General features: G+C 33.9%; 1 protein-coding gene across 1 annotated transcript in view; it reads right to left on the minus strand.

The window, feature by feature from the left end:
• Nucleotides 1-26,991, minus strand: part of LOC115236686 (glutamate receptor ionotropic, kainate 2-like) — a 126,162-nt gene that overhangs the window by 76,350 nt on the left and 22,821 nt on the right. Inside the window, 1 exon segment of the mRNA XM_029809293.1 lies at nucleotides 13,670-13,831. Coding sequence (XP_029665153.1) covers nucleotides 13,670-13,831 — 162 coding nt within the window.

Raw genomic sequence — 26,991 nt, forward strand, 5'->3', positions numbered from 1 at the left:
TATATATATAATACTTTTTTTCTCGATTTACAAAAATCTGGCTTAGAGATTATATCCAGACATTATCCATTCAAAAAACATTTCAATAATTGCGACGGTTCGTGCAAACATGCGAAATTTCATCGCGTAATTAAAAATCCGGAATGTAGTGTAAATGTATATTGCGGTCGTTTTGCGCTATCGATCGGCCGCATTTGTCATCCGAAGCGAAATAAATTCAATTTATTCGGTTTGCGACGGATCTCGTCGCAGAGTTTCGGAGTTTCATCACCGAGTTGCTCTCTGTGGCGATGTAGCCCACGACTTTGTCGCTGATGAGGGAAAAAAATCATCTAACGTAGATCCCGGGAATAAAAGTAATTTCGCAATCGCCGGGATTTATATCGCGAAAAAGAACTATCTTTCATGAAAAAAAAAAAAACCAAAAGAAAATCCAGTTACAGCTCTGGTAAACTCATTTCGTTTTTCATACGTACAAACAACTCGCAGTGTTTGAAACGATTTAATTTGCATGAAACATTTTGGGTGAGAAAATTGACGCTTTTAACCAATTTTTCTAATTATGTATAAATAAATGTAAACCATATAAATTTACATAATTGTATATAATTATACTAATGCATTTCGCACATATTTTAAATTGTATTATTAAAAATAATAAATATTTCTAATAAAGTACGCAGATATATTTGCACATTTCCTTATCGTATTCGTGAAATGTCGATGGTCTCTCCCTTGATTTATTTCATTAAAGTAGTTGCTACTCTCCCGCTCGAATTAATCGAATTGACTTATTTCCCTGCGGTTTCTCTTGGACGTCGGTTGCGTTTCTGAATTTCGCTCTTTGCTACACCGTCACTTCATTATTGCGAAACTAACTTGATGTTGCCTTGTTGGAGTAGTCAATCGTATAGTCTTCGTTGATTGATTCCGGTAACTATAGTAATCAGGTAACCTGAATTCGCTTGTCCACTTGATTCATTAGGAATTATATCATCGCCAATCGAAGGGACTTTAAAGCACCAATTAAGTGGTGCCTTATCGATCCTCGAGCAGAATTGTCGGTGAATCAAACGAACCGTAGTTTCGGCAAGGGACCGCGACGCGGAAAATTCAATTTGTCGACTGCGCCGATAAATATATTATCCGGCTTTATACTCGGTTCTATCCAAAGTCGTGCGCGAGTTGTTCATTAATCCGTTAACTCTCCAAGATACTCGCGACGTTGTCGTTCTTATCGTCCCCGCGCAAGTTCGTAAAGGCAAATTCGAACTTCAACTCGATAAGCTCGAGATATCTTATCTGCAGAATCCATACCGTAATACGGCGTTGGTTTCAGAGTGAAATTCCAACTTACATTCGTAATGGCTAGACGGAATCGGTAACGTTACAAAGGGCAACGTCGGCGTTCTGTGTTTCAAGGACGGAGTGTCTGGTCTCGAGACGGTAGTAAATTGAAAAGTGAGATCGATAGCGGCTCGAAGAGGGAAAACAGCGCGTATTTTTGCGAAATGGGGAAGGGGATATATAAGCGGTTGGTCGCAGATCAGGGAGCGTCCGGAAACGCGGCAAGAAAATAAGAGAAGAAAGACGAGTTTGTGGAGTCGAGCCAGCCAGCCAATCGTATCTGAATTTGTTTACGATGACAGCGCGCTGTCGAAAAAGTTTCTGTGGCTGACGTCGACGTCGTCCACGAGAAATACGAAAGTTAACCCGCTTTTTAAAACGTCAACTCCGGCGTTATGGAGCGAGGGGCGATCCCTTTCTCACTATCCGCATTTACCTTTGATGATTCAACGAAAATCAATCATATTTCGAGAGGATCGAAGACGGCTCGGTCCCTTTTACTATCAGATCATCTACGGCGAGATCTTCGAAGGTCAGCTCCTCATTTCGAATAAGTCTCGGATCCTCATCCACGAAGATCCGCGCGATCAAAGTTAACGTCTATCCGGGCGCACAAAAGGCGCAGAGGATTCGTATCACGAAGATTCGTACGTCTTTACGCGAATTTTCCGACAATAAATCGAAAGGAAAGCGCGCACAATAGAGCCTAAAAGGAATATCGGTGCCTATTCGAGCCTTCTTTTTCCGGGGTACTCGACAAGATCCATTCCGCGTACGATGCTCGATCTACTTCGTTGCCGTCGTCGAACCAAAAAGCCGTCGAGATCGTCGCGGGAGGCTCTGATACGTTACGAGTTTGGCCGCCGGCCACGAGAGTTATCTTCCTCCACTTCCCTCTCGCTGGCCGTGCCAATGGTGCTCGCGATGATGAATCAAAGTCGCAAGGCGATTCCGCTATCTGGGATTGCGCGGGAGGAAGTGGAGAAAGAGTGATTCGGGCGCTCTTCTTAATTTCGTGAGATAAGGCGGCTGCGTTTTAAATCAATGGCGCGAGAACGTCGGAGATAAAGCCCGATGTAAGTATAAAAAGAAGCCATTACGCGCGATTATGCCTCTTCTTGCATTGCACGCCGCATTTACGAGCTGGCATTTAAGTGCCACACTGTAATCAGGCTGATTAGAATCTCACGTGAATTAATCTTATGAGTTCACGCACAGAAACGACATTAAACGAGATAATGATATAAGCGAGTATAAAAATCCTAGCTTTCAGGGGTTGAAAATGTCGAAATTATTGATTGAAAATATATGCGATACATGCATCATTTAATTTAGCTTTAGTTTTATTTAATTCATATTATATGATAATAATACATGACATGAAAAAATATTTTTCCGTAAGTATTAAAAAATAATTATGCCTTTACGTGTCGTTACAGATTCAATGTTGAATAAATACATCTGTATATTAAAGAGGACTATTTTGTTATATTATGTAATTTGAATGAATTTTTATGATTTTATGCTTAAAAGATAGTCCCTCAAATAATTGGACTTCTGTGAAAAGATTATGACGTACTATTTTAAAAATATTAAAACAACTTCTGCGATTCCCTAACGAGAAACTGTGAGAAGTGTAGGGCTGAGTTATTATGGGGGAGTATGACGTGAAAATGTGAACAGCCGGACTTGGACTCGTAATTATTCCGCGCTCGTAAAAAAGTCTTGCCGGGTCATTGCCAAGCCATTCTCTCGAGATGCAGTAGATTTAACCTGCTGTAAAAAAGAGTGTCTTGAGTTTCTTGCCAAGAGAGAACCGACGAGGGACTGCGTGATGTATTGATATCGATCTAGTCGCTTAGCGATTATCGTAATATTTTATCGTTCACAATAATCGTAACATTTTTTTTGTAAAGGAAAAAAAGCATCTGCTTTATCGAAAACTTATTGCACGATATATCGTGTTACGCTGCTATAAATATTTTTAATATTTATGTTTTAATATGACATCCCAGAATATTATTCTACATCAAAAATACATTAATAATAATATCATATCTAATTTAGCTTCGCTAATTTTTGAAAAATAATATATTATTGATGGAAAAGATATTTTCCAATATTTCTCTCTTTTATGTTATTCCTTGTTTATTTACAATTCTATTCACAGTTATAGATAGCGAAATAAAATTATACTCTTTTCAAATTATTTATGAATCCACATCCATGTGTACTAATTATTGTGTAGTAATTATTTCAAACATATGGCTAAAAAATTTATTTGTCAAAATATTCATGGTTTACAACAAACGTAAGAAAGCGATAATTTTGTAGTTCTATATAAAACGATAAAAATTTTCGCAGCGATCTAATACCCTCGTAGTTAGTGAACTTACGTTAGTGAGTTTTCCAGGGAATAATGCAAGAGCGTATTATTTTACCGCGCCCTGCGCATCGCATAACGAGCAGCCTTATTGGTCTCTCCTCCTTTATGTTCCTTCAGATTATCGTATATACCAGTAGCCGGAAGCTTAACAACCGCGTCAGGCATCCCCATGAAAGGTGCGCCATGCTAATTAACTTTGCAAGTTTCGCGGGAATGGCCTTTCCTCGGCAACTTTCAACTTTGTCGGCATCGACGACGGTTTTTTTCACATTGACGACGAAATTGGAGAGAGGGAGAGAGAAAGCACAGCTCATTAAATTTTCGAAGCACTATTCTGGTATCACGTTCGGCGCGAAGGTGAACCGTTTTCATCTTTTATCCCTCCATCAATTTGTTAGTTATTACTAGACATTAATCGACAGTAATCGTAGTGTCTCTACATATTTCAACTATTTTGGCACGATCGAGAAGATATTTTGTTTATATTATCATTAGAAAAACACAGTAATATGTTAACGGGAATTTTCAAAACATGGATAAGTAAGTATACAAATAGAATGTGTCGACATTAATATTGCGAATGCTAATAACCACAATTACTATGTACGCGTATGCGCAATTCTTGATTTTCATATTAATTATCATTGACAATGATATCCTACGTACCTCAAATATATGTGCTGCATTCTGCAGCATGCGGATTATATAACAATATTCTATATGCTAATTTGCGTATTCGATTTGCAATACGTATAATACATGAATGTAAACAACAGAATTGATACGTTGTATATATTAAGCAACGTTCTTTTAGTATTCTATTCTTTTAGTATCATAAATTGTTCAAAATATAAACTGTAGATATACGTGTAATAATCAATTATAATATGATTTCTTCTTTAGTTACGCTTAAAATTTGCATGTAATATTGAAAAGAAAACTTGAAAATTGTTTATTAATCCAGTTTGTCACTTCAATGGAAAAAATGTAAGAGTTATGGGAAAAACGAGATGCAACGAAAAATAAAAAAAGAAATAAAAAAAGAACGAGAGAAAGAAGAAGAAGAAAAGAGAGAGAAAGAGAGGGGCGTTTTAATATGCATAGGTATATATTGTTCTAGAAATTTATTCTCTTTCTTTTTTCTTTCGTCTTTAGTAAATTAATCTACTTACGATCTCGTCTCGGCGCTTATTGATCGACGACTGACTCTTGTGTTATCCGGAAAATCCTACTACCCGCGCGTGTATGTTTCCCTAACGTGATATCTCATATACAAAAAATGTTTAACTCAACGTATATATACATATATGCTTTCTCACTTTTCGTAAGAAATAAACAATAACTTATTCCAAAAACATAAACAAAACATTTCGAGTATTTTGTGCAAAAGAAACAGAAGAAAATATTGTAGTTATTTTACAGAGATTTCAAAATATATTACGGCATAAATACTGAATATGAGGTACACAATAATTCAAATCATTATATAGAGAGGAATGTGTTCCATTTTTTCCACGGTTCAACGCAATATTAGTTAAATAATTTAAAAAAAAAAAAATGTTTCTCTCTCCCTCTCTGCATATCTTCAAAGATTTTCCATTGGATTCTCGACCGCTTAAGACAACTGTGAAACTGTTAATCGTACACCTTGTAGTTACATCGTCTGTGTGTGTCAACGTATCTTTATCTCGCAAATATTCATGAACCTAGCGCCATATTATGCGCGTATTCGCAATTCGTGATTCATAATTCGCAATTCGTGAACGGTATAAAGAAATCTGGTGGAATTTGACGAATCTTCCATCTAGATTATTCATGAATTATAAACGAATCGCGAATACGCGCATAGTCTGGCGCTATCTTTACGCCTGGCAACTTTCTCGCTTGTCGCTTTTGATTTAGAATATGTTTCATTTGCAAGTAAAATCAGTCTCCCGTTGCTTACGTCGCGCAACATATCATCGTAATCGAAGTTTGAAATTAGTAAACTTATGCGATACTATTCTTCGAGTTGCTCTTACAGCGGATAACTTGTCGTTTATATGTGAACGTGCTCGTTCGTCGAATTTCGACAGGGTCGGCAAATTTCCTAAGAGACCTTCGTTATGAAATATCAATGTTCACCACCGATCAAACATATTTCGAGAGATGCAGCAAAAATTCGCTGGTTTCGAATTCGCGCAATTTACTACTGCAACAGGTGGTTGCGTAAACGTATCCATTAAATAGTCCAACAGGGTAAAAATATTTTATGTAAAGAATGAGAGTTTTTTTCGCCGAATATTCCCTCTCTCTCTCTCTCTCTCTTTCTCTGTACCAATAAAAAAAAATTTCTCTACAAAAAAAATCTCTACACAAAATTAAAAAAAAAAAAGAAAGAAATATTCAACAAAATAAGCGTTCTAATTTCAGTTTTGTATAAGAATGTGAAAACTTTTTGTATAATAAATGACAAATAAAAAGTAAAAAAATTTCGTTTTAGGCTTTTCAAATTAAAAACTTTGATATTTACCTTCCTTTCCTGCAATTTTATTCTTCCAACATTTTTGATATGAAAAGTAACGCGCGTATTCTCTCGCATCGTGTTATGCATCTAATTACGCTCTTTATATTAGATATATTTTGAATCTGCGGCAACAAATGGATCAGCGACATAATAGCGACAAAGACGCATTGTTTCGATGTGACAATGTGTGTATAGCGTAAGGATGTCTGGCGCTTGTTGGCTCTCTTTTCAATCTTAACGAGGAGTCGAGTGCCGGTCTGTACTTTGACGTCGGCAATTCTCCCGACAGATCCCGAACCATCAGCTTCGTTCAATCAGAGTAATTGCGCGTTAAATCTCTTTGCTCGCCATTGAATCAATTTTGCAGCTTCCCGAGCTATCTTCGTATATACCCGCTATGGGAATCGCTACAGTGTTCCTTCGTAACTTGCTTCTCCCGCGCGAGTTGAATGCCACTCGATTAATCAGTGGAGAAGAATTATAGATTTAGCCGCTGTTAATTCGTTTGTTCAAAGAGCCCGAAATGCCACTATTTATCAATCTATTCGTTTATCCTTCTCTCTCTCTCTCTCTCTCTCTTTCTGTATCTTTTTCTTCTTAAAGCCGTGACATTTACATTATGAAGATATTATATAAGTCGGGAAAAATATAGTATAATCCAAAAGAGAAGATAATTTCTCGTGCAAAATTAAATGGAAAATGTTCAATAAAATTTTTTCCTGATAGATTCTTCGTTTTTGAAAAATTTGAGTTTCCAAATTGACAATATATTTCTGCTATTTTAAGCTTCATAGTTTTCTAAAGATCTTATATTATATATTATCAAAATTATCTCTTCTCTCTTATAACAATAATTATATTAAAATATGCATAGAAAAATATAATATTATATTTTTCGAAAAAACAAAATTTATCTTGATACTTTACACATAATTTCTCTCGTTCTTCAATTATAACTTAAATTATTTTTATTAAACAAAATGTTATACTTTTATATTTACATACTAATAGTCACTAATAGTCACTAATAGTCATTGTAACAAAAAGTTATTAGAGGTTATTTAAGCTTAAAAAAATGTAACTATATCATTAATTTCCCAAATTTTAGTTATTTTTTCTTTAAATTGTTTTTATATAACAATATGTTATTCTATTTTCTTTCTAAAATCACACAAATAAATAAAATCAAATACATTTTCAATTTATTTTTGAATGTGGAATCGTCTTCTTTTCGGATCAACTACGTTTTTCGATTCTCCTATATAAATATAATTTTTCACATGACGTAGCACGCGCGCTCTCTTCTCAGCATGTTTGTAAAATATTACGTCAGCGATGATTCAGCAAAAAGATTTTCGTACACGTGTAATAAAGATATCGAATAAAATTTCTAAAGCGTCCAATAACTGTACAGTTTATATGCGTGTCGCGATGTATCGCGACCGTGCTTTCGCATCAAGAGGAAATCGAGGAAGTTCCCGTGTGCCATGGAGAGAGGAGAAGCTATATATGTAATAATATTACTAACTTAGGCGAATGCAAACTGATGCCCGTGTACTTTTAAATCTCGCAGCGGAGAAAAGGCAACAGCTCCGCTGCTCTAAAGGCTCTTCTGCTATATCCCGAGGCAAAAAAATTTCCTCGGCAAATTCCCAACTGAATTTGTCGGGGAGCGGACGAGACGTGCGTGTTCCTCTCGTATATATTCAGCGTGCAACGTGTCCGCGTGCGTCCCACGGCTCAAGGCAAGTCTGCTTCGTTTCCGTATCGATATTGGTTTCGCGCGCCGGTTTGCGTTTCCTTCCGTCTGGCCTCTTCTCTATTTTGCCAACCTAGCGTCTCCCTCACAGCCTCTCTCTGCTTTTCAGTTTTCTTTAACTCCTTCGCCGCCGCTATCCTCCCCCTCTCCCCCATTTCCTTCGTCCTGCCGGTTTCCTATCCCTCTTTTCACCGCGAATACCGCGCCGCGCTTTTTCGCATCGGAAAAAAGCGAATGGAAAACCGAGTGGGATGTCCGATGAAAGAGAGATGGAGGGAAATGAAATTTGAAGAAGCGTCGATATAAAGTGACTCTCGATTCCCTCTTCCCGCCGCCGGAAGTACGATTTGATATAACGTCTCGGTGGGTCAACAACGTCCGCGTAAACTTACTTTGTGCGTGATTATTATCTATCGCCTTGCAGGATTACAAACACGATTGACAAATAAAATATAAGAGTGCACATATATAAGGTTTATGAAAATTGATTTGCGAAATATTTTTCGATAAGAACGAATGGGAGAAGCATCTAAAATTATAGTTTGCATTTGACATAGATACATGAGGACAGTATTATATGCAATTGTGTCGCGAGATAAGAAGGGGGAGCAGAAATTACGAAAGAAGAGGATCGTACGATCTCGGATTTGAGAAGAGTGACGTCGAATACGTACAAGTACGTTATCGATATAGAAGCGTGGCGGAAAACGCAGATTATAAGACTGAAATATGGCCTTAAGCCTTTTATTCTGCCGTCGGTATTATATCCCGGGATTTATTTACAAGCGGCGGGGCAAATCCGCTTTCGCGAGCGCGTGTGCGACAGCAAGAAAAATTCGAAGCTAAATCGATAAACATGTCCTCCGGTTTCGTATCCGAGAGGATTTGCGACGGTAAAAAAAAAGAAAGATTAAAGTATTAAGCGATGTGATGTGGCCAATAATTGTGCGGACAATATCGATTAAAAATGAATTTTTTCCCATGATTTTCTCTCTCTCTCTCTCTCTCTTTCTCTCTCTTCGAAGGCGAGATAATGGAAACGCGAAAAAATCGTAACTCTAATTGATTTCTCGTTTATTCCAATGCATTTTCCGGCTGATGATTATCGATATACAATTGTAACTCGTAAACGTCCGCACGCCAAAGTTTAAATTGTTGAGCAAGCAGGCAGCGGTCGCGACGACAGCCTTCGCGCTAAACTAAACTGTATGCTCACTCTCAGAGGATTAAACTGAAAGTCAAATCCCCACGGGATTTGCTGCAGCACTCATTACTTGCAGATTTCACGGTAGCATATTCAACCGTTATGACGCACCAAAGAGATGAGTGGACGACAATAGCGTCTGTTGCGCGGTAAGCTGAGAATCTTCCCGTCTGACAAATGAGTTTTTATATTCAACAATGAATGCTACTCTCTGCCAGATGCCTTTCTTTAAGTCTTCCCTTACATTTTTCTCATTTTTCTCAATGACATAGATTTCATGCAATCTTTCTGCGAATCATTTATTTTATTCAAGTATATGTTATATATTCTTTGGCTATAACACATGTCTATTATTATATGGCAATTTTATTTTTCGATTAATCTTCAGAGTTTTACCCGCTCTCTAACAAATTCAAATTTATTTATAAATATCATATTTCGTTATTTTATCTGTGTGAAGGTATTAACCAAGTTATGTAAACCATGCTAGCGACCAGAGTTTTATCGACAATGTAGGCTTTTCTTATTCGTGAAAATTCTAAAGTAGCTCACGGTCGAGAGTTCTCGGGCATGTACATAGACCGAGAAACCTTCGCATCAAAGATCGAAAATCAAGAGCACTATCGGTTTGAAGACAAGAAGTGCTTATAAGCGGAATGGAGAGCGACCTGTTCGAGAGGGACTCTCGAACACGCGACATGACGTAGCGCTAAAGCTAGGTCTCTTTTAACCGACGACAGTTTCGGAAATTATGTATTTATGTTTCGCAAAGTTTGCTTTAAAGTTTGACAGCGTCCTTGTTAGTAAATATCGTATTGATCCTGTTTTCAGGAAAAATTTTACAAAACCGATGATTCTGAAAATTGAGAGAATTTGATAAGTAAAGCTATGCGAATGTAAATCGGCAATAAAACATTATTTTCCAATTAATTTTAATTAAAAATCGGCAAATGTAATAAAAACTTTTTGGAAATTAATCACTTTATTAATTATCCAATGTCATCAAAGAATCTCAATTCTGCATTAAATTTTCTTACTTGCCACACGCATATTTACATATATAGTTTAACCATCGCACAATTTTTGCCGCGAGTACTGAAAGTAAGAGGCCGCTATTACAAATGGGATGAGAGAAAACGTAGCGTGTAATGCATGTAAAGAGCTTAAACAGGAACCGCGCCCATTGACTGGTACTACTTGTCACGTCGCCTTAACATGGCATTGTTTGCATAAGTGCATGCACGTTAGTCATGTAAATGGTCCATGTAGGGACGCGGTGATGATCGTTGGATACCGCAAAATAGCGTTATCTGCGCCAACGAATACAATTTTTTGTAGACTTTTATGGTTATATGCGCACGTGTTATATGAAAGTTGGTTATCGGATTTCCTGGCGCGATGCATCGGTACGTTAATACTCGTACGGCAATCTCACGGGGAAACGAGCGATGCACTAATATCGCTTCCGTTCGTCGTGGGATACATATGTTTCTCGTTGATTCAGTCTTCGTTAAATTTTATTACCGGCACGAAAAATAATTGTACGACAACCCCGTATCATTTATATATACGGTTACATTAAAAAAATGAATAACAAAATTTAAATGGAAGCTTTATTTGTACAAAGTTTAATTGCAATTAACGAAAAACAGAAAAGTCAGTTAGTTATTGTAATTGTCACGCATTATATATATAATTTTCAGAGCACGTAGCTTCGAAATAAATAAATTTGACTATCTCGTGCTGCCGTGGATGAACCAATGGGTCCATGAAAAGTCACTAGAGAAAACCCTCGGCGCTACAAGCAGACTATAGACCGGTTTTGAAGTGGCTTCCCACTCAGAGTGGTACACGATACATATACACATTCTATCGATCCGCATGGCAATTCCGAGGCACGAATTCGACAAAAACACCGACTCAATTTCCCCTGGTTGCAAGCAATTGAAAGTATACATATATGTATATTATATCATCGTTCGAATTTAGTCGCTATCTCATTTGATTTACCCTCCATCAACAAATTAATAATTTATTTCCATATGTGTATTCCTGTGTGTCAATACTTAAGTACACGACAGATACGAAGATATTTCAATTCAAGTTGCGTAATAGGTATTAATTCCTATTAATAATCTTACTATTAAAGAAAAAAAACAAATAAAGAAAAAAAGGAAAAGAGAGAGAAAACATAATAAAGATGCAATTATTTTTTCACGTTTTAGAGATATTTTCACATAAAAATTGGCTAAACTAAATAAGATTGATCCAAATGTATAATATTGTTTCAAAGTAAATTTAATATTAAATTTGTAATATCATGCAATCGGTAAAATTTTTCTGGTTAGAAAATCATCATAAAAATTTTATGTAGGCACGTCTGTGCATTACGTTTTAACAATGTGAATTTTGCAAGCATGTAAAATTTTTATTCGTGTAAAATTTTTTATAAAGCGTGAGTACAATAGCCGAAATTAGATTACAAAGATCGTATGTCGAGAGTACAATGCAACATAAAAATGAAAATGTATATTTAATTACGGATTACATTGAAGAATGAATTAAATCGGATTTCATAAATGCACTTTGCAAACTATACATGAAATTACTATTGTTTTTATAAATTACTATACGTAAAATTAATATTGTTACTAATATTATAATCAGATTATTAAAATCTATGTTATCAAAGTATTATAATCAGAGATAGTATCAAATTGTTGCTGTTCATTATATATATAATTAATATTATACTAAATATTAATATAATATTATATATAATTAATACTAATATTATTTGCTCAGTGATTTTTTCGATATTTAAAGTATAGGAATCAAAAATAAGAACAAGTCATCTGAAAAAAGCATACATCTCATTTAAATGAATATATCGTTTTTGTCAAACATCGATCGCTTGGCAAAATCGTGATTTTCAGCCAAAATTGAGGCCAGAAATGGCAGCTCGATTTTGTTGATTAATTCTCCGCTGATCAATATTAACGGATGATTGGAAACTAATCACCCTTATCGAATAGATATAACATTTGTATAGCGCACATAACGAGCGTGTACTTCTATTCAATTCGATATCGACCTGGATTAACGTTTTTCATGTAGTTTATTTTCGATGACTAAAAGAACCCCGATATGTTGATGCGCTCTTTACGGAGAATTAAATATGACGCAAATCCGGATATTCACCGAAGGAGAAAAGAAATGGAGAAAAGAAATCTGCTCGACTGTTCTTGCCAGGATTATAAACACCGCTGTATTTTGCGAGAAGAACGAAACTAACGAATTCATATTAAATTTCATTATATATTTAACAATGAGCTCGTTCCAAGAATCTTTTGTAAGAAATAGAAACAAGAATTTCATTTCGGCCTGTAATACCAATGCAATCAGCGCTAACGATTGTTATGGAAGAATCGACACATGCTGAATCATAAATATTTAAAGAGTACTTTTGCGCACGATGTATCACGTAAAGAGGCAACAATTAATCTTGTCTTTGAAATTTTCTCGTATATAGGACAAGAAGCGTATAATATGCTTTTAATGACGCTATAAAACGAATCAGATGTTGTTGTCCACGGTGTGTATCCGATAACGGCGAACGGAAAAGATAATAATAAGTATATGCTACTTTAATAATGACGAGCGGCGAGCGAACCTATTATTCTCGGTTGGTTTATATATACGTGCTGTCAAGATGATAAATTTTGTATACGGTAACGCCCCTTACATCGCGCACAGCGCGTTGACTCTGTAAGGACTCTCGTGATATTCAAGATACCCCGAGGTATTCTCGTGAATATCATGATTTTGCCCGATAAGTCCGCTCCCTTTCTCTCGACTCAGCTACTTCTCTTACAGGCGATTACCGTTTACGATTACCGTTATCGATTATTTGATCCACCTATCGTTTCTATGTGAAAAAAATTTAACGTAACACGTGATCCATCGTGCTTCTCGCACTTCGATGATAGGAATTATACGAATTAAAAAAGTTTTGGCAAGCGCAAAAACGGCTAAAACTGTCTCCCTCATGTTTTCGAAACTAAAATAAAGTGATAGTTGTCTCAAACTCGTGCCAGAAATGTACCAACTAGACATTTTGCAACTGTCCGTAACTGTCTGTGTGAAAACGGAACAAGCTTTTAGGAATAAATCATTTTTGACATGCGGGAAGCCGTGAGATTAATGAGCGTGAGGGATGTTTTTTTAACTTCGGTGAAATTTCTTACGGACGTGTGCGATGCGGTATCGTTTCATTACAGTACTGGAGAATCTTTTACACGCGGTGAGTTTCGGCTGAAATTGCGCCATCTCTTGCGCCAATGTAGAATTTTTACGGTAATGCTAAATAAAATTATTTAGGCAGTCTATTCGAAAAATACGTGTGTAGAAAATATAGAGAGATGCATTAATCATGCGCCAAAAAATATACGAATACCTAGCACTTACCCTTCTTCGATGCGTGAAAGGAATCATCTTTTGGCACGTACTGGATGTCATACTCCAGTGTGGTCTTCGGCAGGATAATTTTGTCCTTGTTGATCTTGTAAACGGCGTACTTGAAGGCTAGCTCCGTGCTGCTATCCTTTTGGTCATGAGTGAATATAGCACCTGAAAAGTAAGCACACGAATATAATCATGTTAATCCTTAAAGTAAAATAGCGAACTATATCTTGTAGAGTAGATAATACTTTCAAAGTTCGTCCATCTATGCTAAAAAAACTTTAAGCTGCGAACAAGTCTGAATCTTATCTATAACTTACGCACAATTTTAATGCCTTTTCTACATTATTTAACTTTGATTACATATCAAGTATTTTCTCTCCTTATGTTAAATATATTATTTTATTAGACGTAATAACATGTCACATGGTTGGTATAACATCGAATTTTATTTGATTTAGAAACAAAGAGCATACATTTCTGCTCAAAATACATTAAATCTTTAGCTAATAAAGGCTCTTGAATATATCATACAAAAGAAATAAAAGGCAATCAAGAATCAGCGCGGTAATTTGTGCGCATATGTTTTATTACAATCAAATTATATTGATATTTTGACTATGATAGACAAAATCACAAAAAGCGTACGTTTCGGTCCCTTTTTTTGGACCATCCTCAGCGTAATTACAACGTATATGGAATATTTTATATCAAAAATGTGACAGAGTAATAACGCAGAACAAGAGTGAGTCACCCATGTTGTCAGATGGTAAATGTTATATAATGTAATTTCGAGACAGAAAGAGACTGTCCGATAAAATATACTATATCAAAAAATAACTGGCGATATAATTATACCGAACTTGAGTGAGTCACCCATATTGTACAGAAGGCAAATGTTACACACGGATGTTCGAGACAGAATGTCGAGTCTTTTCATATCGCACGATACATACAGTAAGTATGAATACAAGGGAGTGTTTACAAATAAGACTTGATGTTTACAAATATCACTCTTGTTCTGCGTATTATTACTGTCACATTTTTGATATAAATATTCTTAAAATATTCCATATATTTTGTAATTACGCTGAGGATGGTCTAAAAAAAGGGACCGAAACGTACGCTTTTTGTGATTTTGTCTATCACAGTCAAAATATCAATATAATTTGATTGTAATAAAACATATGCGCACAAATTACCGCGCTGGCTCTTGATTGCCTTTTATTTCCTTCGTATGTTAAATCTTTAGAATACTAAATTTTATGTTTACCATGCATTATAAATGAGTGAGTAAAGTTTATCGTTAATCGCTTGACTGTCATCGCGATATAGAAAATGCAAAAGTAAAAAAAGTATTGCGATTAAAAATATGCTTGCGTCAAGGATCGCCATTATTGTATGATATGCCCGGAGAGCGGCTTCTAATAACACCTATTCATCGACTGACACTGATTAAATAGCCGCTGGGTGTTAATAGTACGTCAAAGCTTATGTCTCTTACGACCTTTAAAGAGGTCACGCGTTTGAAAGTCACACATTTAAAAGTTCCGAGAAAATGTACTTCCAATTTATCAAACAGCAGAGACTCTAAGCCATCCTACATACACCTCGTTCCCATCATTGCCAGCTAAGCCAGTTCCTCGAGGAAACGGAATACTTAAAGACGCAGCATTGAAGAGAATTAATCTCCCTCCTTTCGGTATTCAGACTCTCATCGTAAAATGCTCGAGGTCGTTTGCGAAAACTAACGGGGATCCTCGCGATAAAAAGCAGCAGGATGCATTCCTGATCCAATGCCAGAGGCAATTTTATGGTCAAACGCGACGGTTAAAAAAGCGATGATCAGCATTGCCAATTAACGTTTGCTGTTTTCGAAAAGTTTGAAAACTCAAGGAAAACTACGCCAAAATTGCAGGCCGACATGAGACGTTTTACCTGCCGCTGTCTCTCTTTCTCTTTCTCTCTTCTCTCCCACTCTCTCTCTCTCTCTCTCCCTCTCTCTCTCTCTTTGAATTATTAATAAAAATTTAATTCAATAAATGTTCACATAAATCAATATTTGTCAAATGTACGTATCATTATTTACATGGAAGAAGAAAAACTGTTATTTTGTTGTTTTTAGTTTACCGCACGTCCTTAATATCCATAATTGCATGATTGACTTATCTACACTATATTATAAAGAGGTAAATTTTGTTCCATTGTTCGGAGTAATCTCAGAAACTACTAAACCGATTTGAAAAAATCTTTCACTGGTGGATAGCTTAGATCTTCCTGAGTAACATAGGCTATATATCATCGCGCTGCAACGTCTAGGAGTCGAGCAGTAAAGAAGAACGTGCATGAAGTCGGAAAAAAGTATGTCGCTTTATATTCTAATTTAACGTAAAAACTATCCAACCGATTTTGATGAAATCTTCACCAGTATGTTTCTAGTCATCTCAGAAGTTTTAAGAATATGAATCATAATTGATCCATATTTGCCCATCCTCACAAATCCGCAACCACATACCGAGTGCGCGAAGCGCATGAGTAAAAAACGTCAGCTAGTCAGTGATACAATATGCGTCAGTGATACAATATGCATCAGTACGCACATAAAATATAATGTATATATACACGGTAACTAATTATGCAGTCAGAAAAATAAATGTTACATGATTCGGTTTTTCAAAGCATTCTATATATTTGTTATTCATACTTCACTTCATTGTTAAATAAGTACTATATTTATGATATGTTAATCATACAATTACATGCGATAAACTTACAATAAATATGAATGGCAAAAGTTTTTTTTTTTCTATTCAAATTTTAACTCAATTTTTAAATTTTTAATAGAAACGATGATTGATCTCAAAGATAATAAATCAAAGTTTAATTTGTAATAAAAATGACTTCCATTTTCTGTTTTTCACAAAAGACTACACTCTAGGTACAACTCTTTACTTTTTATTTCTATACCCATTTTTTGTAAGAACTATTATTCTCAAGAGAAGTAAAGTTTAATAATTAATATATATGTGTCATAACATCTATTTACTGTTTTATAATTATATTTTTATCTCCCTTTGTGTAAATTTGCGAAATCTACGTTTTTATGAGATGCACATGTTTGAGTATATTAATGTCGAAACTATTATAGAGAAAAACGGGAATAAGAATGTACAATCAGTTCTGACAGAATCTGATATGTGATAAGATGCGTGTTTTGTGTATGTGATATATCGTTAGAATACTGTATCGATTTAATAAAATATTCCTTTCTGAATTAAGTTAGACGTTGAAGAGATATTAATATTTAACTATGTTATCTGCAGATAAAAAGAGAGAAGGTTTGTTCGATATCGCGAGAATAAATGGACTTATATTGAGGGATAACGAGCTGCGTTTGTATTTATTGTAGTCGTATCAAATCACCGACCTCCTTTCTTTCTCTGTTTTTTTCATCGTTCCTTAACCCTTCATTGCGGCATTTTCTCTCCGCACTCTTTTGCTTTTCGTACTGTGCCGTAACTAACTAATCCATTTATCTGTAACGCAATGGATGCGCATTAGCGGTCTTCCATCTTTCATCCCGCAGTATTGTTCTTTATGCCATCCTCTTTCCGTTTTTCCGTTTTCGCTGTAACACGTTAAGTACTCTTATCCTCTCGGAAATGCTCGCAATAATTTCTTTTGGTATTTTTTTGCAACTTTATCGACTACGGCTGCACTCAGCCATTAGTCGCATTTAAATAAAAAATAGATAATCCTCAGATATTGGTCACTGCTTGTGTATAAAGTTTTTAGTGATTAGTCTGACTTCATTATGCATTTAATTGTTTTAATTAAAAGTCAGATGCGAGTAATTATCATATGAATAATATTGGCAGATAGTTCAGGCAGGATTGAATCAGATATTAATTATTTCTAAAAGATATTCAATTATGTGTACTTCAATACATAAAAATTCATATAGTGAAATATAGAAATTATATATATGTATTTCGAGAAAAATTTCTTTCCATAAAATATGGCATACCTCTCTTGCACCGATCTAATACACATTCATATATTAATAATAAAAAGATATTATAGAGATAGAAAAATTGAAGAAAACGAGCGTTTATTGAAAGAACATTTCTCTTGCGCTCGAACCGCGTTTGCAATTCCGCGCAAATTTTTTCGAATTATTTTACCTTTCAAAGTACTGCATTATTTTCCAAAAAAAATCCTGCAAAATCATTTATTAAATCCCTAAAAAAGTATTTTTGAAAAATGACCGGAGATTATAAGTGAAACAGTTTAACGTTCGTTGTTAGCGGAACGCATCGCATCAGCATGATACTCAAAATTTCCGTATGTTCTTAAGATGCAAGCACCGGCAAAAACTATGAACATAAATTATCTAAAAACATTATAAATTTCTTGGATAATATTAATAATAATAGTAATAGTTTATATAGAATAATAGTAGTATTGATAATAGTAGTAGTAATAGTAATAATCCAAATAATGATAATAATTTTGTGATTAAAGGCGAACAATAGTTAAAAATGATAATCAGCATTATCAATTCGCAGCTGTTTTCATAAAAAGTTCAAAAAAGCTACGTTAATATCGTAAGCTAATAAACGATGCATCATTTGTTGCTGTCAACAAAATTTCAATCTCGAACTATACATCGGTTACACTCTTAATACTCGAAATAAACTTTAATTTCGTACATCGAATACACGCATTCTCGATCTCTATCTCTGGCCCTTCAAACAAGATACAATGTTTACATAGACTGATACTTGTTCTCGTTTAATTACTTAATTACTAAAATTCATAGTTTCATCGTGCCTAGTGTATGTATTAATGTGATGACGTAATCGAAAGAAATCAATATGAAAAATAAAATATTTTAAATATTTATTTTGGTAATAATTACTTTGCATCCTGATTAATAAGAAGACAATATTATCTATTCTTTGTATTGTTATTCATCAAGTAAGAATTGACAGAAATGTTCGTTTTTAGCTTATCGCTTACGATTTAACATATCAGTACTATGTATCAGCAGTTGCACAATATATAAATACATTGTAATATAAAGCTGCGCAACAGAAAGGAATGTTATATAGTTAAGCCTTTTGCACAATTTCCACATACTTATTTATACCTACTTTCTTGCTAAATAAAAGCATTAGATAATAATTATTTCTCTTGAACAAATAAAATAATCTGTATTGTTTTCAACTAACCAGTCTTATCCCTGATTTTCACCATGTAAGTACCAAATTTGATATATATATATATATATATATAATGGGAAAAACCGGTATGTAAAAGCCTTTTTTACATTTTCTCATGTTTGTAAAGTTGCCTATTCTATTAAATAGTGTGTCGCTAGTCAATGTATCTTGTTACTTTAAATATATTTATATAAAAAAATTACACCATTTCGTTGTATGTAATCACTTTAAATAATTTTAACAATATATGTTTTTTTAGATGCTCATTCTAGATAGGAATAAATAAATAAGATAAATTTGTTATCAGTCTCTATTTAACATAGATACATTTATTTAAAAAAATATATATTCAGATTTTTCGTATCACTTTAGAATTCGCATAAACATTAAATGCTCATTTTAATTTTAAATTAAATAATTAATATAATCATTTCAAATTTCTACGTAGAATTTACAGATGATTTCTTTGTTGCGCAAATGATGGTGTTTTTCATAGCCGGATATGAATCATCTACTGCAACAATATCTAGTGCATTGTATGAGCTAGCTTTAAATCACAGTATTCAGAATAGAGTTCGTGAAGAAATAAGAAACCTATTCACAAAAAATAATGGAAAATTAACATTCAAAGATGTAATGACGATACCCTATCTAGACGCAGTATATAAAGGTAAAAAAATATTCGTTTATAGCAGGTATGTTTAAAACAAAAACAAAAGAATTTTTGTTATTTTTGAATAGGCTTTGAAAATAGAAACAAACTATGCAGAATATTATTTTTTAGTTGGTTGCAAATAATCTTCTCTTCAATAGAATCTGGAAAAAGATATTTTATATTATTAATAAAAAAGATTTAAAATTAAAATACAAAAAATATAGCAGAAGTTTTTTTGTAATTTTAGATTATACACAACTTAGTTTTAATATTATAAAAATGTCCTATAATAATGTGTTTTTGAAGTTCTAGCTTTTATTATCTTGTTAAATTGTAATATAAAAGTAATTTCTCACTTGTCAATTTTTCATATTTCAAAATTAATACCAGTATAATAATAAAATAATCGTATATAATAATCTTATAGAAATTTTTATTACTATTATTATTATTATTAATATTTTGCAGGTGAACGGTTTGGCATACTGCAACTTAAAATGGGACTTATTAATATTGTGCGAAATTACAAAATCGATCTTTGCGAAAAAACACATGAAAAAATGTACAGGTTCGAATTATTATTCATTCAGCAGTTAAAACACATATACCTGAAATTATCCAAAATCGATTAAGATCCTATGCTTATGCATAGTCTTCATAACTAGAAATTAGCATGAATCTTCCGTAAATCTGCCATAGATTCCCCACGAGATTAACCAACATGCGAATTAGCCACAGATAGCATATATGAATACAGTCAAATATTGGGCAGAAAATATACCGAACACAGAAACACATTATTACAATCTAAAGATTTACAAACTACTACCAACTTAGTTTTAATATTATAAAAACATCCTATATAATGTGTTTTTGAAGTCCTAGCTTTTATAATCATGTTAAATTGTAATATAAAAGTAATTCCTCACTTGTTTCCCCACCAATATAATAATGAAATAATCGTATATAATAATTTTATAAAAATTTTTATTACTATTATTATTATTATTAATATTTTGCAGGTGAACGGTTTGGCATACTGCAACTTAAAATGGGACTTATTAATATTGTGCGAAATTACAAAATCGATCTTTGCGAAAAAACACATGAAAAAATGTACAGGTTCGAATTATTATTCATTCAGCAGTTAAAACACATATACCTGAAATTATCCAAAATCGATTAAGATCCTATGCTTGTGCACAGTCTTCATAACTAGAAATTAGCATGGATCTTCCGTAAATCTGCCACAGATTTCCCACGAGATTAACCAACATGCGAATTAGCCACAGATAGCATATATGAATACAGTCAAATATTGGGCAGAAAATATACCGAACACAGAAACACATTATTACAATCTAAAGATTTACAAACTACTACTACATAATAATCTATTACTTATTGTCAGCACAATGCCGACAGTTTTTATTTAGATAACTTTACCAAACATGCTTTATCTTTAGATTCTGATGTAAAAAATTGTGCTTTTTGAAGCATGATGCATCGAAGAATCTTTTTTACATTATCTCAAAAATGAATGTTTAGTTTGAATATTACCGCGAGCTGATACTTTGAATTTTACAAATTTTTGGGAAAGTTAGAAGCAAACAATTTATCATAATTTTCATTTTAAAATCGTTTGCTTTTTGAAGTATCAGCTCACGGCAATATTCAAACTAAACATTTAGTTTTGAGATAAAGTAAAAAAAAATTCTTCAATGTATCATGCTTCAAAAAATGCAGTTTTTTAGAAAACTCAGAATCTAAAGATAAAGCATATTTGGTAGTTATCTAACAATAAGTAAAAATTATCGGCATTATGCTGACAATAAGTAATAGATTATTATGTAGTAGTAAATCTTTAAATTGTAATATGTATTTCTGTGTTCGGTATATCTTCTGCCCAATATTTGATTGTATCCATATATGCTATCTGTAACCAATTCGCATGTTGGTCAATCTTGTGGGGAATCTGTGACAGATTTATGGAGAATCCATGCATGCTAATTTCTCATAAATGGTAATAAGTTTTCGTTAGAAAACAGGCCGAATATATAATACATAATAGAATATATAATACATAAAGTTTAAGATACGCTATTCCAGAGATAATTCAAATGTTTTCTATTAAATGTCGGTGATACAGTGTAACGATCTTTAGAAACCTCGAAGGCTATAACTTTTCTGTAATGATTTTCTTGTTAAAAACGTTGAAAAACGAAGATTGTACATTTCAGGATAAAATAAAACATAGTAATTATAACATGCTGTAATCATTTTACGATATGTAAAATAGCACGAGTTCGAAATTGCGATATAACTGGGAAAAGAATAATTTCTCGTATAACTGCATAGTCAAAAATGCAAAATAAAATTTTTCATGTAAATCTCATTTTAGAGAAAATTAATTTTAAAAATTCAAAAATTATTATAATATTAACATATATTAATATAACATATTTATATTTTTTTTACTTCCAACTGAAGGCATAAGATGGGCGTATGCGTCTCATTCGAGTTTGGAATTATCTTTTAATGAGTTTGAGTCATATTTCGTCAAATTTATCTCGACACAACAATTATTAATACGTAAATAAAAAATACATTTTACTCTTAATAAGACAATTTAAAATTATTTAAATTACACATTAAAGAAGTTACACATATAAAATATCGATCATTTTGTTTATTCGATAGAATATCATCTATATATATTTTAATAGCTGTTGTCAAGATAAATCATATAACGCAAGATCGTTATTTATTTAAGCTTAAAAAATTATAAATACGTTAGTAATTTTTCCATTTTTAAATGGAAAAAATTATTTTTCTCGAAAACAAAATCTTGTGTGAAAAAATATTCTTCTATATATATTCAACTTATTTTTACACAAGAAATCATCTCTTTTCCGCCTGTACTACAATGCAACACATTCAATATTATAATTTTCTTTCTCGTTCTTTTTAATAATAATAATGATAATAACACATATTTATATTATGTATATGTATGTATGTGTATGTATATTTTTATTCATTTATTATTTTATTGTAACATTATGTGAAAATAGTATAACTTCTTTAATATAATATATGATCAGCTATGTATGTCTGAGTTTGACATTTCTTATCTTTTCTTGTCGCTTGATTTTCATACGGCTCCAATATGATATTTCAACAGCAGCACAGCGATGAAATAACGAGGATCGTCGCGTGAAGGCTGCTCGTTATAACACCTTGTGATTACATGCGTGCGTGAGATTAAAGGAAGAACCGTGCAAAGATGAGCAATTGGACTAACTTCGAAACAAGAAATTTACCCATCCCAGTTACATCCACGTTTCTAAAGATACGATTCGATCCAGTTCGCATGTGTATTGAAGTTTCCTTTCTAAACTTTGGTCGTATAACTCTAATCAAATATGTATGAATACCGAAAATATGTACTTACAATTAATCACGCACATTTACACATTTTTAATCGAATAAAGAATAAATAATAATCATGTACAAAAGTTTAAACATTCATTTCAACATTTTATATCAAAACTATAACTCTTAAAGTTAAAAAAGAAAAAGAAGGAAAGAGAGAGAGAGAAAAGAACGCGATTCTATTTTATAGAAATTGATCCTCGCTAAAAGAATATTTAGTTGAAAAGAGATTTTAATAAAAGACAGATAATGTATAATTTATTAAGAGAAGTTAATTAATTAGGGCAACGAGACGCGCGAATTTATATGGCTAAAGTAATAGCGAAGTCTCGGCTGGATTTTCATATATGCCGACCTATTCGAAAAGAAACTAACACAAGCAACAAGTCTGCGTCAGTTGGTTAATGAGTGCCAGAAGTTAGGTCGATTACGCGTCCATAGAAAAGCAGCTCAAAACTTATATAACGCGGATGAATTTATTATAAACGCCGGAACATACCCGGAAATTTATTGTGTTTATTTCCGATAGATAAAAACGGTTTATTTGTGGCTAATAAAAAACGATGCTCGGATTATTAGTTTAAATTCATTTTAGAATCTCGTTCTGCGAGTACGTGAAAAAATATGAGCGTTTTTAAATATCATTTAAATGGAGACTCGAATAATATGCCGGTGCACACTTCTTGTCAGCGTAAAGAATAATATTTTCTTCTACAATGCGGATCTTCTCCTCATATAATATGCGTTTGCTATCGTTTCTCTGTGCAAGTGAATAACGCATGCTTATGTGCTCGTTCGTTTGCGCTTGTATCTCGGATCGTAAAACGTGCGTGAGATGCGCCACGATATTTCTAGAGTGCAGTGAACATTTCTCATTTCTGTATTATCACGGAACTTTCATTCTCATATGAAAGATAATAAATAGAATGTTAGGAAAATTTAATATTCGTGATACGCTTTATATTTAATAAATGAAAACAACTTACGCGCTTATAACTTGTAAATACATCTTGGTATCATATTTGGTGCTTATAAATACATTTTGATATTGCTATTGCTGGCTATTTTTGCATGATAACGCAGTCCTTGTATCATATTTTTTCTCTACAGATAAGGTATGCCATAAAAAAGAATAGGAGAATACAAGCTACATCTATTATTGTTTCATCTATAATTACACATTTAATTCTAATTATATTTTATTCAATTTAATTAGTCTTTTATTCAGTTTAATACAAACGAAAAGATGTGTGTTGGATGTAAGTTATTGTGTACATTGTGTATATTTTATACGATAGGGATGTGTGTGATAGTATTCAGCGTGCAAGTCTTTTCGCGTTGCACACTCGTCGTTAAGCGGCTCCATTGCGTTGCTCGGTTCACTCGACCGCTTTTATCAGTTTCGGTTATGGATAAAACTTTGCTATCTTGCCCCATAACACGATAAATTCAATCTCTCCTCTTATGTTCTCTCGCGTGACCACTTTCCTACGGATATTATTCCCAAGGTATAGCAAGGTACATTCGCGTTGGAATATCGTAGTAGAATAGAATGGCGTTCAGTATTTCTCACTATTTGATTATGGAAAAATTATGATAATAAAAAATTTATAATATGTTAAAGCAATTGAAACGAGGGGAATTTGTATGGCAGTGGAATAAAATATTTACATGAATAAGTAAGAGCAAATAATAATTTAATGCAGTACCGCACGTAATGTTTTTCTGTATTCGAAGACTGTTCCATCGCGGATGCAATGTTTTTAGTCTCGGCTTCATTAGTATCGCGAGTTAACATCCCGATTGCCCCGCGTTCTCTGTCCCGCTATTTTCTCGAGAGAAAAGAGAGAGAGCTTTCGTCGCCGCCAGATTTCTTCTCTGAACGAGACTCGAATTTCATCGAGCGAAACGAACCCCTCTCATCCAGATAAGACTAAGATGTGAACGACGGCGACGGGATGGAGGAGACGGAATAAGGCAGCAGCTGATGAAGAGAGGATTGACAAAAAGGGCACGAGAAACGATGCCACGCGGTCTTTTCAGGCATTTTAAAAATCACTCCTTTCTCGACCGTCACACGCCTCTGAAATAGGAATGCAAAAACTTTGGGGAGAAAGTCAGATCGAGAAACGATTCGCAGTAGATACGGGGAGATAGAATACGGGAGAATAGTGAAGGAAAGGCGACGAGATAAGAAGATGAGCGCAGATCAGGGGCATAGTTCGCTGAAAAGTAGAGTGAAACTTTTTTCCCCGGAACTTTTCCATTTCACGGATTATATGAGCTGCGAGAACTCTTTCGGAGACTTCGGCAAATCGGGAGTTGCTGATGTAATCTAAAGTTGATGAGTGAAGCAAGCAACATTACGGAACTCAATAATTAATAATAATAATAATTATATGATAAAGTCAGTAACAAAATCCCGGTTTTGTGAATAAAAGAGAGATGTCCAAATGGGAATCCAAATGGTTATTATTGAAATTATTATTATCACAGAATTGAAAAATAATATGATAAATATTTCATCAACTTTGCATATATATATGCAATATATCTAGCTTGCCTAACAATTAATGCAATTTTTAACATAATGAATAATGAGAGTCACAATTACAATAACAAATACATTTAATATTTTTCGTAATTGTTTTATCATTATGTGTTCTATCTAATTTAAAATATTTTTGCTTGTTTTCATTGTTTTTGAAGTTTTAAGAGATAATAAAAATTAACAGTTTAATTTTCATTATCTCTAAAAACTTCACAAACAAGCAAAAATAATTGATCAAATTAAATAAAACATATAATGATAAAACAATTACGAAAAATATTAAATGTATTTAATTGTAATTGTGACTCTCACTATTCATTATGTTGAAAATTGCGTTAATTGTCAGGCAAGCTAGAAATATCCGAAAATGAACCGAGGAATAGCTTATGCTATCAGAATCGCTTTTGCACGAATTACGTAACCCTAATTTGGTACGATCGAAACCGTAGCGGCGTGAGTTACTGCCAAATGATTTCTGGGGCGGATTTCCTCCACTGTCGCGTAAAGTCGATATGCTCAGTTTGCGACCGAGATCGTAGTCTAGCCAAGAGCCGCTTTGGTTCGGAACCATTAACGGCACATCCTACATACAACCCTAAATGATCCCTGCAAAACTTCTTTTATTTTGTTTCGGACAAGAATAGAAGAAGACAAAAAAAATGTTGAATTGTACAGAGATCGACTTCTATAAAATCTCGGATAAAGAAGAAATTTAACATTCGATCAAATTTCACTCAATGTACGATTCGTCAACGTGCTAAATGCACACTATGCGAGAACGAGATATTTAAACTCGTGTGTGTTCTATTAACGACAAGAATCTTCAAACTGAAAACTTGTCTTTGACATAAAAAAAAAGAAGAAAAAAAAAACAACGATGACGAAATAACCGAGTTTGGGCAAAGTGGCATCCACTAATAACATCATCGCGTGTTCATTAATTACTTATGCCAGCGTGAAAGCCGATTAAAACTCCGTTAGTGTTGATGGATAGAAATTTACCGTGCGGAGAACGCACTCGAGACACGCCTTCCTTAATTCTCTGGTAACGAGTTATTAAACTAATGTCTCTCATTAACGGAAATCCTCCTTCGATTGTGGAAGAACATGGCGGAGCCCTTACATACTGATGCGCGAACAGGGGGAGGAGAGAGAAGGGGGGAAAGAGGGGTCACATATAGTTCTCGGTGTGCTACGTGCCACTCGAAATTGGCCTCGTTAGTATGCCATGTAGTTTCGAGTCAAAGTGCGTTTGCGGCAGCAGCCACTCCGTCACGCACGCGAGAGAGAATCGGCTGCAAGAGAATTTAACAATGTGCCATTAAACGCATCTGTTTTTGCCCTGCGCAAGTTTGTTGTTCATAAGCAGAGTTTAAAATTCCTCTCTTCAACTTCGAACATTCTTATGATAGAGAAACAGGAATCGTTAGAGTTGCGATGAATTCAAATTTTTTATATGTAA

Source organism: Formica exsecta, unplaced genomic scaffold, assembly GCF_003651465.1.
Source record: "Formica exsecta isolate Colony F162 unplaced genomic scaffold, ASM365146v1 scaffold111, whole genome shotgun sequence".
Classification (NCBI taxonomy): Eukaryota; Metazoa; Arthropoda; class Insecta; order Hymenoptera; family Formicidae; genus Formica; species Formica exsecta.